The following is a 21,388-nucleotide window of genomic DNA, read 5'->3' as shown; positions in this document are numbered from 1 at the left end:
TGAATAGTGAACTGCGTTCTAGAACGCAGTTCGCAATTCAAAATTTAGAATTCATATTTGGGGCTTGAAATTTTCAGGGGCATCTACTAGTGGTATTTCACTACCACTGTGAAAAGATGGTGATGCAGCTATCTCTAGTTTTTGAGATTCGGGCTTATATGCAATTGAATAGTGAACTGCGTTCTATCTAGAACGCAGTTCGCAATTCAAAATTTAGAATTCATATTTGGGGCTTGAAATTTTCAGGGGCATCTACTGGTGGTATACCACTGCCACCATGAAAATTTGGTGAGGTGGTCTTCTCTATTTTTTGAAATGTTTGCCTTTTCGCAATTGAATAGTGAACTGCGTTCTAGAACGCAGTTCGCAATTCAAAATTTAGAATTCATATTTGGGGCTTGAAATTTTCAGGGGCATCTACTAGTGGTATTTCACTACCACTGTGAAAAGATGGTGATGCAGCTATCTCTAATTGAATAGTGAACTGCGTTCTATCTTGGTTTCTACAACTACATTAGTATAAGTCCTTTGACTTCGGTACTTTTAAATTCTGGTGTACCTGAAAATTTAATCCATATAGAAATAATCCACTCATTGTCAACGTCACATGAAACAAAGTCGGAATAATGAAGATATACATGTACTCAGTGGACATACCTGTACATGTATATACATGTATATAAATATTAAAATACTGATAGTTTGTGAACCAAACAATGCTTAATAATGCTAAATAATGCGTTTTTAAAAAGCAGTTTTAAAAAGTCTTAGGTAGGCTTATCTTCATATGTGTACAGGTACAACCCTCAAATATTACTAGTCTTTATAGTAAACAGGTTAGATTGTAAGTGGCTGTGTGAACAAAATCGCAGTTATATATATTAACAGAGATATTTTATGTCTCTGATATTAAGAACCAAGGAGACCAAAAAAATATATGCATAGAAAAATGAATGCGGGGGTTCAATGCGTGCTTTATAATTTTAAAAATATTTTAATTACTGTAAACTAGATTCTTTCCGTTTCAATATATCTACAATACTTCCCTGTTATTTGATATATACAATGCCATTTATAGCATGTTGGATTATTTAACAATAAAATTAATGACCATGCAGCATTGCAGGTTGTTTTCATTTGCATTGCGTGATACCGATATCTACCTTCATATGCCTAAAGTCTGTATAAAACACTGTTGAATCAATTTACGGTTTACATACATGAACATGTGTGTATTTTCACCTTCTCCATAAACCTCTTCTAATTATTCGTGTAAAGTAAATAAAAGGAAATATTTCTTATCTTTATTGTCGATTTGGTATACAATCAATACATTGAAAAATGAAAAAAAAAATGTTTACATACAGCTTCGGTGAGGACTTGTGTCTCGCCGTGCATTCTGTGTTTGAAAGTTTAGATTGATCACAATGTCATCCACCTTAATACACCATGTCCACACAGAGTTACCTCTTAAAACCATTTAAATGCAGGCACGTTTATTTTTTTCATTTTAAGAATGACACATCCCCCCTCCTGTAATTGGGGAGTATGTATAAGTATAGGTTGAATTAACATCACAATAGAAGATTCAGATACTACACACTCCACGGTCCTTTGATTTAATTTTTGCTGGTCAATATTTCGCTTTCGGGTAAGTCCACCTCCTCCCTTTATTAAAAAAACAATGTCACATACGTGCCTGATAACTTGTTAAGAGCATATAAGAGCACATAATGACAACTGTCATATTATTATTAATAGTACACTATAAAATGACATTCAGTTCCGTGTAAAATACATGAACGGCATCTATACTTTTGAGTGGACTGGACATAGTCAATGTTGTTGTTCACATACTTCCGAATGTGTACCTGTTTCTGTGGGTTTTAACGACAAGTATAGCTGTTCCCACATCCATTTTCTTGTCCTTGAATTACTAACATCTAACTTAGTGACAAGTTGAAGGTACGTCGGAATTTCGCATCTCTCCAAACATATTGGAAGAATTCTTCTCTCCTTGTACCCTAAATAATATAATTCAAAATCAAAAACAAACTGTGTCCATGCCATGTACTAATGATCCCGATGAGCAACTCTCTCTCTCTCTCTCTCTCTCTCTCTCTCTCTCTCTCTCTCTCTCTCTCTCTCTCTCTCTCTCTCTCTCAAATTTTGCAATTCTCCAATTAATGGGTATGTCATGAGAAAGATTTTTAAGAAAATGCCTCTCGATCGAAATAATATCTATTTTATCTATAGGTGGGCGATTTATTTGCTTACGTGCAAGTTCTAGTCAATATTTATTTTGGGACATTCATAAAAGAACGATTCATAAAGTGTCCGTAGAGTTACATTGAGCGGTATACAGAGGAATCTGGGTAAAATATTTAATTTCTGTTTATTTGCAAACAAAAATCTTTGGCTTGAATTGATATTGCACAAGAAATGAGAAACAAAAAATTGTACTACACATCTGATTTAACCTGCGTGTGCAGTATGTATGAATGCTATATTACTTAGATATGTCAGAGAACTGTCCAAAACTTCCACACGTAAATAACGTTTATACATATTGCATAGTTGGTTTAATGTGTAGCACACAAAAGACTATTTTTCACATCCCTTGTACATGTGGATTTGCTGAAATGTTCAATTTCACAGCTTATTTGGGTATAAATATGAATCAAATATGCATGCAGGTATGCATAACTTAATAAACGTGGTTAATAGTTTGAATACACTTACCTGGTGACATGCTAAAGGCAAAATGAAGATGAGAAACCGCTTCCTCGCTTTTGTAGAAATTGTTCGATAATACCACTAAAAATTTCCTACATCTAATCCAGTGGAATAAAAAAGAATCAGTAATTTGTAAATCACCTTTAAAAAAAATACTCTCTACATGATGAAATAATTGAATTATCTTTTACCTACTTTTTAAGGGGGATGCATCACGCACGGCAGTTCATAAATAGGTTTGTAATATAAATATTACCTGTACTGTACCTGTCTCTGGTGCATTCCCTGGTGTTAGGAGAGCAAGCCCCCGCGTTCCTCCACGGCGCGCACAGTTTCAAATTGTAAGGTGAAGCTTGCATTGTGTCCACCAACTTATTTGCAAATTCCAAATCTTTTCCTTCTGGGTTGCAGATCACAAATGCGTCATAATCAAAATCAACCTTCATTGTTTCAAAGCATTTTAAACGTACTATGCGATTGATAAGAATTTGCAATCGATATTCCGTTCTTTCCTTTATGAATTTGTTAGTTCTTTATTTCGATTTTAATTATATTTCCGACCGAAATTTCGAATATCCGCAGGTAACTTTATATAAATTGATTTTCCAGGGGTGATAAAATCGTGATTAAAATGTCCTGCATTACATACTATGTACACTGCACAAGCGTATGAAGAAGTCATGCAGTTGGGAATTATTTCATATCATATAGATAAAGCTAGGGGCAGGAAGGTTTTTTAGTTTAATAAAAAAAAATATCTCGGTTATATTATTTTGCATCAATCGTTGCCATATTCTCAATGGGTGAATAGTCAGTGGCAATTTAAAATTACTCGGAAGAAATCGGTTGAAGGCAAATCATTGGATGACTGATCAGCCAATGAAAGAGAGGGAGAACAATTTTTAAACAGCTTCAATTTATCAGAGTAAACCCTGATTTGTTAGTGAACGTGAAATACGATAACTTGTTATACTTTTGTTAGAGGGTTGCATGCAATAGATTCAGACGCTGTATTGAGTTTTTCAATTATACACAATCAGAAATGCATGGTGTGCAGGAAGAAAACAAAATTCTCTTCCGCCTTTTAAACAATGCATGATCGATGAAGATCTTTATTTTTTTAACCTTAAATTAAATGTATATGTTTGATTACTTGCGTTAACTTTTACCTGGTTACTTTGAAATTCTTCTGAGTTGTATTTTTTTTGTTCAGTGTACATGTATACGCTTGATTCATTAATTATAAAATCATAAATTTTATGAATTTGAAATTAATATAAATAGAACTTTCAACTGTTGGAAAATAATTAATGTTATTCTCTCAAAAACGAAAACAATCTCTAAATTTTCCGAGCTAATGAGCGTGTTTATAGCCAGTGATTTTCATATAATGCAACATTTAATACGAACATATATCACTGTTTTACATGTATGCATCGATTTCGTATTTTCATTATCCCTCAATTCTTTGTTGCTAGACGCATGGTTTTCCCAGATTATACTGACGTGGAGTTTTCCTTATCTTGAGATGTCGGCAGTGTATCGACGTTATAGTATTAATGCAAATACTACAATTGATATAGTGTATATAGCTCAGTGGTAGAGCACTCGACTGCAGATTGAGAGGTCCCCAGTTGAACCACTGTACGTGTCCCCTGTTATTATTGTCATTATTTGTATGGCACGCACAAAGATTTATCCGGGCCGTCGATCCAAACCCCTGTTCGATCTACTAGTATTTGTTCATATATTAACAGCTTTGGTCTCTTGGGGGTGGGGGCAGAGGGGGCCAAAAACGACTTTGCCATATATCATGTTCGTCAAAATTATATGCAGGTGCAAAAAGGTTCTGGGGTGTGATAGGTCATGTCCTGAAAGGAGGTCAACCTCCTACACTCCCACCCAAACCGTTTGTGGATAACTCGTTTGTTACTGGTACATGTATATATATGTACCAGGCACGGTTTATACTCAATTACAGACATATAGACAATATATATCTATGTGTTTTAAGTTTATTATATTTAAACTCAGGTTTTCATACATATTCCGTGCAAGTACATGTACTGTTTAAATTGTAGTTAAAATTATATATTGTGAAATGTTTAATTTTTCAGAAATGCATTGTTGCAGTAATTAATTTATTTTTAGGTCACCTGGTCTTCGTCCGTCGTCGTGCGTGTGCGTCGTCGGTCGATCGTCCATCGTGCGTTGCGCGTTAATAAATTTAAATATTTAACGTCTTCTTGAAAACTACAAAGACAGTTGTTACCAATTTTAGTGTGAAACATCTCTATGGTAAGAAGAATCTAAATTGTGAAATTTATGGCTCTACGACCCCCGAGGCGCCACCGGCGGGGCCAAACATGATTTTAAAAAAAGCCAAAATTTTAGAATCTTCTTCTCTACTCTGACACATGTGAGGAAGAAACTGATTGCATGGTTTAGATGTCCATGAGACCCTCTGCCAAAATTGTGAAATTCATGGCTGGCCCCGAGTCAGGGGTTCAGTTTCTAGCGTGGCGCCAATATGGTCATAGAATAAAGATGTATTAAATCTTAGAAAATCTTCTTCTCTACTCTCAGTCATGTGAAAAAAAACACTACCTATATTGTGAAATTCATGGCCCCTGGGTCAGGGGTTCAGGCCGTAGGGGGGGGGGGCAATATGGTCATATAGTGCTAATGCATATAATGTTTAAAAATCTTCTTCTCTACTCGCACACATCTGTAAAAAAAAAATGACTTCATAATTATGTTAACCAGGGAGTCCTGTACTAAAATTGTAAATTTTATGTCCCCTAGAGTATGGGTTTTGACTCTAGGGCTTGGCCAAAATATAGTGTTAATGCATATAATGTTTAGAAATTATCTTCTCTACTCCCAAGTAGGACTCACCTTACTTCCAAAAAAATTCTTCCCTACCAAAAAATTTTTCCTCCAAATCTTGAAATTCCTAATCCGTGCGGGGGGGGGGGGGGGGTAGTAACTTCAATTTGACTACTCATTTTCTTATTTTCATATCAATTTTTTACTAACTTCCAAAAAAGTGGGGGGGCCAACTCCATTATGATTCATTTTTTTAAATGTACATTTAAAAAAATTTGTTCCTGCGAGAAAAAGTGGGGGGGCCAGGCCCCCCCTGGCCCCCCCTGATGCTACGTGCCTGTACATGATATAATGCACGGTTAAAGAGGGGTCCGGTGAGTTGGAAAATTTAAACACTTGTTAGATTTATAGGTATTTCACTACATAAAGGCTCATGCATGCATGTTTTGTTCGATTTTTCTATCAATTGAATCCTTAGAGCGCAATGGTTAACATATCGGGCTTATGAACCGCAGATCACGAATCCGACTGCATGGAGCTTTAGTTCAAATTTACTAGTCATTTTTTGACATCATTGTTTTTTTGTTTTTTGGGTTTTGTTTTGTTTTTTTTGTTTTTTTTTTTTTTTACCAAAAATTGCCTTTCAGGCACGTATTGCATCGGTTTTGAAAGTTGGGGGGACAGACTCATTCAAATCCTGACAAGCCCAAAAAAAAACAACCAAAAAAAAAACCCCCAAAAAACAACTTCTCATCTACCGCTTCAGGTTTCAATACACATCCCAAAATTGAAAGTCTACGGAGATTTTGCATTGCATCAGCCATTAAAAAGCCCGGATGATAACGTAAAAAAATAGTGCGAGGTGCGAGGTATCCCGAGTACTCCCGAATGAAAAAAAAGATGTAAACATTTCCCATTATAAATCTCCGTAAGAAAATTGTTTTTCGTTCCTGTGAAATTTTATGAGTGAAAAGGGATAATTGTTCAATGAAGATATCTTGGATTCATTCCCTTTCATCGATTACAATTGTATTTCTTTCACAAGTACATGTATGTGTTTTTCTATTTAAAATCATCAAAAATTGATGGAAGCAATAACTTGGGACAGACTATAGTTGGAAAAAATTCAATTTGAAATTGTATTTTACGACAATTTAATTAGGGCCTATAACACGTTAAACCAAGTGGGCATTTGTCCTATCGTATTCCCCCACCTTCTTTTAAATTTATTTCAATCCATACTTTTTCAGAATCGGTAAAGGGGTTGCTTTTAAACAAAGCTTTGAAAAATGATAGTTTCAATGAATTGTAAAGTGAAAAGAAAAATTGGCACCCGAGTTGTCGACTCATCGGAGTTTTTTCTCGAACCATTTTATGTTCTACTTGTCTAAAACCGTTGAGCCGATATTTTTGTTGCAAGACCTTGACAATGGCTAGCGGTCTGGCGACTCATGCCTTACGCCTCGGTCGTAAGTATAATTGAAGATTGTATAAGTTGGTTTTATTGATCAAATCATTACAAAAGTAAGGTTTAGCATAGAAGATTTTTCACAAAAAATATCATAGTTCGAATTTCCTCAGCGAACAAGAACTGCAGAGTGAAGACTTCTTCTTCTTCTTCTTCCAATAAAGTGCAGGACTCCTTGGAGTATCATCGCACTTCCAAGACGTCTTGGATATGTTTAGTTTTTTACTTAAAAAGCAAAATTGCATAAAAATAGCTAAATAAACGTACTTCAGTTATGCATATAAAGCTGTGTAGGTAATTCAATCTATGTAGGTTATTCAAGCTACATAGGGTAACATAGCTAAATCTAGTTATTAAATGAGAGTCAACATCTTCCTAGGTTTATATCTTTAATAATAAGGATGACTGATACCTGAAATATATATATACACAGTACATTAGTAAATGATTAGTTATCTCCTCCCCCGGGGACAAGTTTTTTTGTATACGAAAAAAAAAACTTAAACAAATAAAGTCAAGTCTATTAGAAAATAAATCTTCAGGAATGTTCTGTTAAAGTCTTCCGGACGCGAACAAGATTAAACGTATGATGTCCTTTCACAATTTTAAACGCAAAGTCTCTAGATTCACTTATCAATGTCTATGCATAATTCATTAATTAGTTCCTGATTCATCAATGTTATGTTCTGTTGTGTTGCGGCGGGGCGGTCTTCGTGGTGTCAATAGTTCCTTTTCTCCAGCTTTATTGTGTGGCTGAAGACGGGGTAGAGCACGTGGTATCCTAGACTTAGAAGGTACATCTGGTTCAGGGGTGTGGTGGAATGACTGGTCCAAATCTATTTGTGTAGGCTGTTGAATTGTCTGAGTCTGAGTCGCCTGTTTTTGAGTGGGGACTATAATAGGTGTCTCATTCAATGCAGCTGGTTGACTTAAGATTCTTGTTGGTGATAAAGACACTGGAATCTTGGGCACTTGTGGCTGTGTCGTCTTGGATGTAGTTGGAGAGCTCAAGATCACTTCTTGATGTTGAACTGCAGTTGGTGCCATCAAAGTACCGTGTGTTTGGTTGGTTTGAAAAGGAGTGAACTTTCGTAAGTGTTGGCGGTTGCGGATAGTTACTCGGCCTGTGCCATCTACACGTATAACATACTGGTGGTATTGGCGTACTTCAATAACTGTTCCTGTACGTTCCCATCTCCTGGGATGGTTGCCTACCAAGTTTTGAATGTATACATGATCTCCAACCTGTAGTGTTGGCAGGTGATGAGTGTGTTCATTCCACCGTTCATGTTCCCTTGAATGACGTTTGGCAAGAGCCATCTCTCGATGAGACATTAACTCAGTCCATGTTTCATGTGGAGAATATCTACCCATCAGTATGGGAATGGCATCACGAATGGTTCGTCCAAACAGAATCAATGCTGGTGATACTTTTGTCTCTGGGTCAATCGAATTTCTGTACATCAGTAAAGCTCTCTGGAATTTGTCAACATCCAGAGATCCAACAGCAGAAATGTTGTCCACCAGCATGCGTTTTACTGTCTTTACCGCAATCTCAGCCCTGCAGTTAGCGTGTGGGTTTGCAACTGATGAAAGTCTATGACGAACTCCCCAGGCTTTTAAAAACTCTTGAGTCTTCCCTGCTGTGAACTGTGGACCTCCATCAGACGTCAACTCCTCTGGGATGTCAAATGTCACGAAAGTCTCACGAAGTCTCTTGACAAGTCCTTCTGCACCTGATTCAGACTTGTATACCATTGGCCAGTTTGAATACCTGTCAACAATAACTACATAGTCATTACTGTTATATGTGAAGTAGTCACTGCAAATCATCTGGAATGGATAATCTGGAGGTGTTATGTCAGATGGTGGCTGCATAGGGTTTGACTTGGCCATCTGATGGCAGTGAACACACTGGTCTCTCACCCTGGCAATATCTACTGTGATCTCAGGCCAATATACAGAGTCCATAGCCCTTGCACGCATAGCGCTGACTCCTTGGTGGGCTGCGTGTAAAGCATCGAGTACTGGTTTGCGAAGAGCTGGAGGTATAACAATTCGTTGGCCCATAAGAACTACACCATCAACGGTGCATAAACTGGATGCAAAGCGGTGGTAAGGACGCAAGTCTGTTGGTAGCTCCTTGTAGTCTTCTGGGAACCCTGCTTCCATCTGCCTGATGAGATTTACAAATGTAGGGTCTGATGCAGTGGCCTCACGAACCATGCTCCAAGTAACAACTGTGATAACAGCATTCAAGGCACAGGTGGCAGCAGCAACTGTGGAGGTGTCATTAGCTGTATCATTATCCTCTGTATGTAGACATAGACTGGTAAGTGTATCATGATAATGAGCAGTCATGTTAACTAAGGAATCAAGTTCAGGTGCTTCACCAGGTAAGTTCAGACGATCTGGTGGTCCAACAGGATACCGTGACGCTGCATCTGGCCCAAGGTTCTTTCTGCCTGGTACATGAAGAATCGTGAACCTGTACCCTAAAGTTTTCTCTTTGAGGTTGAGGAGTCGTCTGTTTCCGATGTCCGTGAGCGATCGATCGTTCAGAATCTGGAGTAGTGGCTTGTGGTCAGTTGCAACAAGAAGGTCTTTGCAACCAAGAACATAGTAGCGTGTTTGGTGAAGTGCATACACAACAGCCAAGGCCTCACCTTCAATAGGAGCATATCTGCTTTCTGCTGGATGTGTGAATCTGCTGCCAACTAGACATAGTTTCCAACCGTCATTACAGCAGGTAGGGGTTTTACTTGAGCACTGACAGTACTTCTGCATCAAAAAGAATCCAATTCCGTCAACAGACCAGTCGGTAGCTAGGCATGTCATACGAGCAGGGTCAAAAAGACGAACACCGTCCTTCATCTCCTGAATAATGATCTCTTTAGATTTGTGAAATACTTCATCTAATTCATTTGTCCAGCAGAATGTTGTGGATGGTTTCAAAAGAGCACGAAAAGGTTTCATTTGTCTTGCCATGGCAAATGCATATGCTCCTTGGTTTATAAGCCCAAACCAAGCTCTTGCACCAGTAATGTCAGTTGGTGTTGGGAAGTTGCTAATTGCATCTAGGAACTTAGTACTTGGTCGTATGTTTGTTAGAGTGATTGTAAGTCCTGCAAAATTGACAGTGTCTTGAGCAAATTGAAACTTCTTTGGGTTTAATGTAATGCCATTACGAGGACACAGGTCGAGCCATTCACATGCCTGAAAAAATGCTGCTTCAATGGAGTTCGCCCACATACATGTGTCATCCACACATTTAACCTTGTCGTTGAAATTTGATATAATAGCATCAAATCGTTGATTGTAAGCGTCACCGCTGGCCATGAAACCCTGTGGAGCAACTTTGTACCTGTAGCGCCCCCATGGTGTGATGAATGTTGTAAAGTCGCGATCTTCTTCACGAATAGGCACTGAGTGGTACCTATTCCAAGCGTCTGTCACTGTTTTTTTCATACCTTGAGGGACACGGTCAGCCAGATGAAAAGGACTTGGGACATGATGTGTTTGGCGAACAGAATGTCGATTTTGTGGTTGTAGGTCTACTGTCCGCCTTGGAGTGCCATCAGCCTTGCTGGTTACCACCATTCTTGAGCACCAAGTTGTAGGTGTGTTTTGACTTACTTGTTCCAGTACACCAATGCGAACATCCCTCTCAAGATCAGCATAAACTTTATCCTGCCAATGGATAGGAACAAGTGCTGGTTTGTGGACGGCTACCGGTGTGGCATTAGGATCAACATGGAGTTGGAGAGGCTCACAATTCATAAGTGGTAGAGGTTGATGTTCACATACATTAAATGTTGTAGCACCATAGTAATCAAGAAGCCACTCTTTTAGTGACTCTACATGTTCCTCTGTGGCCTTCAGACCGGGTGGTAAAGATGTGGGAACAGGTGGTGGTGAAGGTCGACGTCTAGGACAAGAGCAGGTTACATCTTCAGAGTTTTCCATAGATGCAGCAATGTTTGGAGATGTGACTGTTGATACATTAGGAAAGTTAGTGTGAATAATTCCCAGAGATATGAGTGCTTCTCTGCAAATGAAAGCTTTTTCCATGGTATCAGAGACATAACATAATAAACGTGTTGACATGGCACTGCTAGTAGCGTCTTTTGTTGTGATGCTTACTGCGACTGCTCCAATTACACCAAGGTCTTCCTTTATAGCTCCACGCATTACAAGTTTGACTGGAAGGAGATCCTTTTCTGTTATTCCAAGATTGTTTGCCGATTGTAAAGGTATGATTGAACTCTGGCATCCTGTATCAGCCACCATGGACATAGTGATTGTCTTTAGCTGAGAGGTGTCTTGAATGGGATGTCCAAACGATGCATGGTCCTTAGGTAGGGGTCTCATGTTCACCAGGAGCATTGGGTGTGGTTTTGAAGGTCTAGCCACCCAGTGTCCATCAAATATGTGATGTTCAAGACGTGATACTTGGTTTGTCTGTTCAGATGTAGTGCACAGCTGCTCATAGATATAACCAACTTGCTCTTGTTCTGGATCTTTGGTTGATTTCCCTTGATTGGGCGGGTTCCTGTGGCCCTTGCCTTGAGCGCAGATTCTAGAAGATGCATCACGGTGGCCCCATACTCCACAGGTAGTGCACTTGCTGCATGATTTGGTGTAATGACCTTTGACTGTACATTTAGCACATGTGAATGTCCAAGCTTCACAGTATCTAGACCTGGCCTTGCGATCATTCCTCTGTCCGTGAGCAGGACCACCACAAGCCCAACATTTGGCTCCAGCTGCTTGCGGTCTTTTTTGAGTATTACATGTGGCACTCATGGCACTAGCTGAATCTCCTACTGCACTCCTTGTGACTTTACCCTGCTCTTTCTGAGCAATAAATGATACAGTCTCTTCTAGTGTTCTATCTGTCTTGGAGTCACCTAGCAGGTCAGACATAATTTCTGGGTCTGCAATACCTCTTACTAAATTGTCCTTGATTATCTCATCACTGTAGTCAAATATATTGTTGCAACCTAATTCTTTACACGTTGCTTTATACTGGCACAATGACGCTTGGCCTCTGAGACTGGCCAAAAAAGTTCTGATATTTGAACCAGGTGATTGAGTCATTCTGTTCAATTTTATGCGTTGGACCAGTGTGCTTTCTTCTTTGACGGCCAGCCTTTTGATTGCCTTTAAAAGATCTGTCTCTAGCATACTGGCAACATCACCTTGAAGGTCACGCATAATATCTGTATGCAGATAAGGGTCACAGCAGTAGAAAAGGGCTGTAGGCAAGACATTGTCTGTGATCGCCATCCCTGTTTTGTACATCTTCCACTGTCTGGTGAATGCAGACCATTGATCTGGATCACATCCTGTGGCTATAGAAGGTGGGTCTAATTTTAACTTGTGCGTTGACGGTTGAGCCAGAGGTAAGTGCATGGACGGTTCTGTCATGAATCTGTAGAGCAGTGGTTAGAGCAGCGGCAAATGCTTCATCCAGGTCCTGAGATTTCCAATTACAGCCGTCTATAGGGCACTGTAGAACTGGCATTGTAAATTAACTGTGGTTAAGCTGTTAGTTGAGTATCAGTCATAAATGAGAGTCAACATCTTCCTAGGTTTATATCTTGAATAATAAGGATGACTGATACCTGAAATATATATATACACAGTACATTAGTAAATGATTAGTTAGTTATTGTACAGGACCTGACTAAAATAAACATATCTAAAAATAAAAGCTAGGTCACAAATAGCAGTTTAATGTTTAGAGCTGCAGTTCACTCTGTTGAATAAATTGAAACTTCATATTTTTGTCCATTTACATGGTGGCTCTAAACACAAAAATATAAATGTAATTATTTAAAAATATTTTTTTGAATAGATATATGTTCACAGTGCCTTCCTTTAGGATTGGCAATTGTTCAATACATTGCATTTAACGGGCGAGTACCATTATTGCTGAGAACCCATTATTGCCGATTGTTATAAAAACAGCAAGATTTCCGCTATCTATTCATTGTTTTTAGCTACAAATATAAATAAATAAATAATAGAATTTTGAATACATTATAGCATGAATAATATCTAACATGTCAATATTGACACCTTTAAATTATTACAAACAATTAAGAATAAAAAACAAACTACATGTAGTAACACTAGCATTAGTAGTCTATCTTGTTTATAATTTTTGCATTAGGCATTAGCTACTTTCTAGAGAAAAAGTGAGGTTTGTGCTACCAGTACCACAGTTTAATGCATCATGAAGTCTATCCCACTGATGCATTATCCACCTACTCATTTTAACATGGAATACTTAGCTAGTCCACCGTGACAACAAATTCATCACTATAAAACTTTGTTTACATTTTTATCAAATTAAAATAACACAAAAAGGAAAACAGTCTTTGAGGAGCCTTCTATTTAACACAATTCTCCAAATCATTGTGTTTTAATTTTTATCCTTCTGCAATGTAAACATCATTTAAAATATCATTTTAAATTATTTTGGTTATTTTGATCATCCAAGGTAGTGAAACACTAAATGAATCTACCCATCATTTTTTGATATCTGAATTTGGTATTTCTGTAGGTCAAAATTTGCCAGCTGCAGCAAGTACAACATACCTTCAGAAACGACATGCTGGTAGTGAATTAGCAGCATGCAAGAGGGGGCGAGGTGGCAGGTCCTCTTTCAGTGGAGTGGTGGCCACTGTCTTTGGAGCCTCCGGATTTATGGGACGGCATATTGTGAACAGATTAGGTATTTAGTGAATTATTTCCCATACTGTGTAAATTTTCGAAAACTCTGCTAAAGATGGGGTTGAAATGGTATCAAAATACATTAGATGTATGAAAATTTACTTTAAACTATGGTACCAGGTAAACATAAAAAGGGTAGATACTTGTGACCTTTTTTGGACTTGGATTGCCTGTAGTTTGAAATATTTTATTGTGAAAAAAACCCACAAACTTACTGAGATGATATAGCGTGTGAGGACTTATTTCAAAGAACCATTTTGTTACAGGGAGAATTGGTTCTCAAGTAATTATTCCATACAGAGGAGACACTTTTAGACTGGAAAGACTGAGGCTATGTGGAGACCTGGGTCAGATTTTGTTTACAGTAAGTATGAAGACTATATTATTTAGATTCTATTTACAGAAAGTATGAAGGCTGTATCAGATCAGATTTACAGTACGGTAAGTATGGTATGAAGATTGGGTGAGATCCTATTTACAGTAAGAATAAAGACTGCATTAGATCCTATTTACACTGAATCATATCCTATTTACAGTAAGTTTAAAGCTGCTTGGTTCAATTTTTTTGTTATTACAGTATCAAAATTTTTTCCATATAAACCATTTATCTTAGAAAGTTATGGCTTTCTCATATTTACATGAGCAGAATCAGTCTCCTTTCAAAGTTAGAAATATTCAAAGTAAATAAAAATAATATCTTTTTGGGCAAACGAAAAACAAACCAAAGTGCATCACGGGAATTCTTTGAAAAGGAAACCGATTGGTTTCGTCCCCCGAATGATTGGGGTTATTCAACCCGCATGCTATAAATCGATTGTAAAGAAAGCAAACTTCAGATATATTAGCGAACAAAACGTACACATGTTTATTTGTAATTTGTCCGATTATTTAAACCTTTATTTAATGTGGTGTCAAAGTCGTAATACAACCATACCCGTGTCATCGTCAGGGGTGAAATTTAACATGAGGCGAAATAACGCAGTACCCTTTTATGTCATTTGTTTGTTAGCAAATTTTGTACATATTTTTCTTCATTGAAATTTGGCTTAATTGACTAGAAAAAACTACTGCAATGTCTATTATTATACATATACTAAGCATAACCATCGTTTAAAAGCGTGCCTAAAATTTGATATAAAATTGGACCAAGCAGCTTTAAAGACTATATCAGATCATATTTACAGTAATTATGAAGGCTGTATCAGATCCTATTTACAGTAAGTACAGAGTGTATAAAGACTGAATCAGATCCTATTTACAGTAAATAAGATGGCTGTATCACATCCTATTAATAGAAGATATGAATACTGGACTGGCCTTTATATTCAGTACAAATGCTGTACGATTAAATTTATCTAAATTTATATTAATTGCATATACATGTACATGTAACAATGTGCAAAAAATTAATCAATCTAAAAAAAAACATTAGGCTTTGTACATACTTAATTCAATTTAGAATATCACTTATACATTTAAAATGTTATATGTGTACCGGTATGTTGTACTGCTGATAGTATATATGATGGGGATTAAAAAAAATACATTTTGTTTTATGACATTTTTACAGCCTATGGACAGTATTTACCATGAGGATCAGATGAGAAAAGCAATGATGCACTCCAATGTAGTGATCAATTTGATTGGCAAAGAGTATGAATCAGAGTAAGTATCGTAGTTTTGTAATATTATAATCCCATGGATTAACAATTTCTTTATAGGGAACAATATCATAGAATAATTTATCATTAAAGATATCACGATATTGAAATCAAAGATTTTCATACACAGGACTAAGAAATAAGGAATCATTTTCTAAGTACATTGTATTACGAGGTGATCAAATATGGTCAGGTTTGATAAAATCCACTAAAGCCCAAAGGGTTTTATGATAGATTTGATTAGGCCCGACCATATTTGATCATCTCATAATATTCAAAAATGATTTTTTATTACTTATATGATTATAATATTGTTCAATTGAATATAATTAACACTTTTAAATAATTTTTATTCATACATGTATAATTATGCAAACTCTGTCTTGCACCCAAACAGCGTTATTGATGAACTTTATTGGACTATATGTTACAAAATCTTATCATAATGTTATCACAGACAAAGACACTGGAAAATGTAAATATTGTTACCGGTATATATTTCAGCTCCTATGACTTTCATGACTTGTATGTTGATGCTCCAGCCAATATTGCTAGAATTGCAAAGGAGATGGGTGTTGAGAGATTCATCCATTTCTCGCATCTGAATGCAGACCCTAATCCTCCCGAACTGATTTATTTTGGGACTGATCTCCCAAGAGGAAACTCCAGTCTAAAGAAAAAGGTAACACCAAACCTATAGAACACTTTAGGTACATGTGAATCATGGAAAATTAATCATGCGCATCTGTTGTGGTTTAAATATAACAGCTGGCCACTGAAGAAGACTTAAGTATGGACTTTGTAGTTTTGGTTGAATAGAAATTTGACATTGGCTTATCTATTTCATTTTTGATCATTCATTCATTCATTGTATCTTAGATATCACAACAATATTAATCTTGACTCTTAAGCTGTGCACATTCAATCTGTTTGTATTTCATTCGATGTCAGCATCTGTTTCAGCAAGATAGTTGCATCATACAAAAATTACTCGTATCGTGAAAATGGCTCTAAAGTGACGTGCGTTGTATTTGTTTTGCAGTGGGAAGGTGACCAACTGGTGAGGGAAATATTCCCAGAAGCTATTATTTTCAGACCTGCAGACATATATGGAATTAAAGATTGGTATTTCTTCAAGTATATTTACCATCGTAAGTATAATGAAGGCATTTCACAGTAATGTATGTTTGGGTACCACAACATTTTTATTTGATAGGGTATGACCATTTTCTTACAAAATGGTGTTGATTTTTTGCGATTTAGTAAGATTGACATGATTTGAGAAAATGAGTTAAGTTTATTGCTACTCCCTGCCATGAAGAGGCATAAGGTTGGTGCTTATCCCTGGTTTCCGTGGTGCTAAGTGGATGAGAGTCATTAGCTCCCCCTGAATGGGACACCAGTCCATCGCAGATTAACCCCCAGCATAAGCTGGTACCCATTTTCTGCTGGGAAGACTGAGACAATGTAGATAAGTTGCCTTGTCTAAGTGCACAACACACAGCATCAAGTGACCACAGTGGGGTTTGAACCAGCAGCCTTTTAGTTACTGGCCTAATGCCCATGACCAATTAGCCATGTGCTCCAATTTGAGACAATGAGTTAAAGAACTTTTGCTCTTGTGATCTTGAATCAGAAACAGATTTTTGATAAGCATAATCAGAAAAAATGGAAAATAATGTAAATTCTTTATTTTGTAAAGCGAGTTTGTTTTTATTATTTTCTCTGAATGTTGGAATCTGTGCTTGAATTGACTGATGGTAGATGACCTGATGGTCTGGATCAAATATAATTAAGATTTGCTTAAGAGCTTTTTGAAGAGCACTTGCCCTTTGGGCCGTTCGGATATTTTTACTCCATATTTATTTTGTTCTGTGGAACAAATATGTTGTATGGTTTCCCCTCCACTCTCTCCCTATATAGAGTCCATTATTTTCATATAATAGTATAGATGAATATAAAGGATTTCCAGAAATTGGTCTAATTATGGCTATGTGTTTCATGTTTTCAGGCCGTTACAGTAAGATTAGACATGCAATTCCCATATGGAGAGAGGGAATGGACACAGTGAAACAGCCAGTATGGGTAAGATTCTTTTTAATATTCCTCTATAAGCAAGCACAGATCTATGGGGAGGGGTATCCCTTAGACCTCTTTCCCCTGTAAAAATTTTCTGGATTCGCTCATGATTAAAATTTATAAATTAAAATCTTCACAGTAAGGGACAAGAATTTTACAATATTCTATTTTCAGATAAAATATTAAGTCTTAAAATACTCATAATTTCAATTGTGACGGGCTTTGCCATCAACAATAATAATAGAAAGAAAACTGTTGTGAAATACTGAATGACAGATTTTTTAAAGTATTTACTGATTGAATGATTTAATAATTACTATTAAAATCATTATCCATACTCCTATGCCTTTAATGCAAATATTGCAATAAAAAATTTCAAACCACTAAATATAAATACATCTTTTTAGAAAAAAGGGAAAAATAAATTTGCAACTGCAGAAAACCTAGTTATAGGGAATGGCTTTGTATTAAAAGTGCCTGTACAGGTAATTTTTTGAAATTCACTTTTCCTTTGTTTATAGTCGAGTGATGTAGCTGCTGGAGTGCTGAACGCTGTATTTGATACAGATGCCCCAGGAAATACCTATTACTGTGTTGGGTTAGTTGTTACTCTTATGGTCACAAAGGATTTTTTTTTATGTTATAATATTAATATAATTATTAGTAATATTAATATTCAAAGGAAACTTATTCATATTTTCATGTTATAATGTTGATTTTCAAAGGAAATTTTTTCAATATATCATCATGGTGTAGTATTAATAAAAAGTTAACCTTTACAATATTTTCATGGTGTAATGTATGCTATTAAGTTCATTGAAAGGATCGGTAGTTATGAACTGGCTAATTTGGATGTGTACATGTGCACATTCAATTTATTCATTGAAGTAACTTTTATTATGAAATTGAAATGTGATTGAAAAGGTTCATTTATTTACATGCTCTTCATGAAGAATTGCATTATAGAAAGTGTAAAAATAATAACTTGTACATTGTAATTTTGTACATTTTGTGTCACCACAACACTGCACAGAATATCCTGAAACTTTGTAGTTAATTAGGACAATGTGTAGATGTGCGTATTACCTGAAAATTTAAATCCCATTATTTTTCTGGGAATGTTGACTGACTGTTTTGAACTCAACATTTAGGCCACTTCACAGAATTTTGAGAAACTTTTTAGGTATTTAGGACAAAATGTGCATATTTCCAGAAAATTCAGATTCCATAATTTGCTGCAAAATTGGCCCTTTTGAATTAAGGATTTGGTATTAGAATCAAATTATATGAGCTACACCCCTTTATAGAATAATTTTGTGTATTTGATGTGTACCCTATCATTTATTATGTGTAGCATTGTCAAGTAATGGAGGAGCAGGGCTATTTGAGCTTGCTCACTTTTTCTTTCATTTTTCATATTTTTTTCAGTCCTGAGAGATATTGTCTTAACAACATGGTCGATCACATTACCAAGATATGCGCCAGAGAATTCAGATATATCACTGATATCGACGTTTCTTACATGTAAGTAGTGGTTGAATTTTTACACACACACACACACAAAAAAAACATCAAAGAATTTATCTCAAATCCTATGAAAATACACAACAACAATCATCTGTTTATATTTTTAGGAGTAACAACCCTCTGCTTTAAATTTTACTATGTTTTTTTTAAATTCTATGCATTGATTTTTATCAACATTTGAATCAATTGTAAAATGAGAAAAAGTTGAATGAAAGTAGTTCAGCTTACATTTTTCAGAAATTGATTTTATGTGTAATTAAGATTATGAGGAAAATATTGGCAATGTCATCTGTTAGTGTAAACCACTTGTACTCAGTAATTTGATTCCATTATACTGATAAAAGAAAGTTATGACTAGATTTTGTGTGTATGTATTACAGACGAAAGTTGATTAGACAGAGGAAAAACAGAATTGTCAATATTGACACCTTGCAGAGAGTAAGTATACATTCACTTGCAGTAGCTTTTAAACCTGTTTATTATTTAGATTGATGCATTTGTTTATATGTATCAAGATAATTGTGAACTATTTATTTGTTAATTTTATCAATTCATACTCAGAATTAAAAGGATGATATGAAATACAGCCACAGTAAATTGATCAAAAAATGAATTTCAGAATTTTTGTTTCATTTTTCATGTAAATAATCTTTGATGTATGTTCCCTTAATTAACCTCTTTTTATTCAAGATTAAACAATCACATGGAATCAAACAAATGTTCTACTAAATTTGGCATTTGAAATTTTGGTTACCAGTTGGGGCATTACAACACATATAGAGTACCCCATTTCTCTGTATAGGTAGTATTTATCAATTCTGGGTTGACAAATATTGGATTATGGATACTGTTCACACAAAAGAAAACCTGTTTTGCTGTCACATTGACTGCTTTTCTCTTGTTTCACACTCATGTGAAAAAAAAATCAAAGTCATGGTAGATTTCTCTATAAATCAATGTATAAAAAGGGGCTGGTGACATATGTTTAGGGATATTATCCTTTATCTTCCATAGAAGTTTCTAAAATGAATTAAAAAATCTTTTATTATTGCCTTATGTCCTCTTTGATTGGTATTTCTATGTCCTGTATAAGGAAATTTTTGCCACTTTTTATTTTTGCGCCTTTGCCCTCATTGCTATTGTCAAACAGCAAACTAAAAATTGTCAAGGTATTTTCCTGTCTAATTTTAGGAGGCCCTGTCTGACCTAATTGTGCAAAGACATTTGTCCAAGACTCTGGAGGATCTTGGTGTGCAGCCTCGTAGTTTACAGGACATGGCCCCAATAGTCACCAACCCGTACATGGCCTTCAAATCTATGGATGATGAATACATCAAAACAAAGTACACTATTCCAAAACTCATATCAGTGGATGATTGAGGAGGAAAGGAAACTCCATTGTTTGAACAGAGACTTTAAATTCAGACAAAATTGTTACACAAGTGCTTGAGTTATGTGACTGATATTTAAATAATTAAAAGTGATATAATGGAAATAGCGTGTATTGGTTTTTAATCATTTATTGTGCTCAAGAGTTTACAGATTGCAAGTTTATTAAGTTTATTGTTTGTGTTAGGGATCATTTAAGGGTTATGAGTATGCTAATGAGATTATGTAAAGTGACATGGTTATAGAAAATTTTTTACCAAACTTATGAGTAAACTAAAAAATTTTATATCCCTGCAACAACTTGCAGGTGTGGGATGGAGGGATTGTTAATTTTTTTTACCTATCCATCAATTACTGGTTGTCTGTCACTCCTTTTTTGCTTAAAGCCAAAGTCAGGTTTTCAGGTTAAGGTTTTTGGAGCAGGTGCCCTTTGATAACCATATCTACCCTTCACTTGTTACTGGTCCTAACTTTACTACCGCTAAATTTTCTTGTTATATACATATATGTATCTGACAGGCCTGAATGCTGAATCTGAGCCATAGGTTTTGGATACTGGTGGAGGTTAAGGTTTTTGAAGCAGGTGTCTATAATGGCCATATCTAAGTTATTACTGGTCCTAACTTTACTTAACATGCATGGATGATGCAGCTTATGATAATTCTGCACTTGACAGGCTGAGCCATAGGTTTCAGATGCTGAAGGAGGTTGCAGTTTTTTGAGCAGGTCACAGGTAAAAAAAATGTCCTTATTTAAACTTTGCTGGTTGATTTAAATATGTACAAAATGAATCGGAGTTAGCTTTCTAGATGCTTTGCCAGGTTTAAGATTAATTTAATTGAGAACAAATTGTGTTGGGGTCTTGGAGATGTGTACATATATGATGAATAAAATTCTGTTCATACCTAATAAAACTTGCAGTTCATATAACTATTGATGCAACTTCAGATACAGAACT

At 36.0% G+C, this 21,388-nt stretch overlaps 2 protein-coding genes across 4 annotated transcripts; one reads left to right on the top strand and one right to left on the bottom strand.

The window, feature by feature from the left end:
* Positions 1-1,292: 1,292 nt before the first annotated feature.
* On the bottom strand, positions 1,293-3,536 carry LOC105344652 (myeloid differentiation primary response protein MyD88). 3 transcript variants are annotated; one of them, XM_066084437.1, is made up of 4 exons: positions 3,004-3,519; positions 2,743-2,834; positions 1,872-2,024; positions 1,293-1,668 (listed from the first exon to the last, which is right to left on the bottom strand). In XM_066084437.1, exons 1-4 carry the CDS (start codon positions 3,180-3,182, stop codon positions 1,634-1,636), a joined length of 459 nt encoding a protein of 152 aa, XP_065940509.1. In that variant the 5' UTR covers positions 3,183-3,519; the 3' UTR covers positions 1,293-1,633. The 3 variants fall into 3 exon arrangements, 1 of the variants encoding a protein (XP_065940509.1); XR_010713946.1 differs by having other exon boundaries at positions 1,293-2,024; positions 2,932-3,536; XR_010713945.1 differs by having other exon boundaries at positions 1,293-2,024; positions 2,993-3,524.
* A 3,386-nt stretch (positions 3,537-6,922) lies between these two features.
* LOC105344651 (NADH dehydrogenase [ubiquinone] 1 alpha subcomplex subunit 9, mitochondrial) lies at positions 6,923-20,536 on the top strand. Its single transcript, XM_011452478.4, has 11 exons — positions 6,923-7,034; positions 13,605-13,775; positions 14,041-14,138; positions 15,345-15,439; positions 15,940-16,117; positions 16,478-16,586; positions 17,447-17,520; positions 18,036-18,112; positions 18,943-19,038; positions 19,422-19,479; positions 20,233-20,536. The coding sequence occupies exons 1-11, from the start codon at positions 6,995-6,997 to the stop codon at positions 20,419-20,421; spliced, it is 1,185 nt and encodes a 394-aa protein (XP_011450780.3). The 5' UTR covers positions 6,923-6,994; the 3' UTR covers positions 20,422-20,536.
* Positions 20,537-21,388: the final 852 nt, after the last annotated feature.

This window comes from Magallana gigas, chromosome 5 (assembly GCF_963853765.1).
Source record: "Magallana gigas chromosome 5, xbMagGiga1.1, whole genome shotgun sequence".
Lineage (NCBI taxonomy): Eukaryota > Metazoa > Mollusca > Bivalvia > Ostreida > Ostreidae > Magallana > Magallana gigas.
The sequence above is the reverse complement of the archived record's forward strand: the minus strand, read 5'-3'. Positions and strand labels throughout refer to the sequence as shown.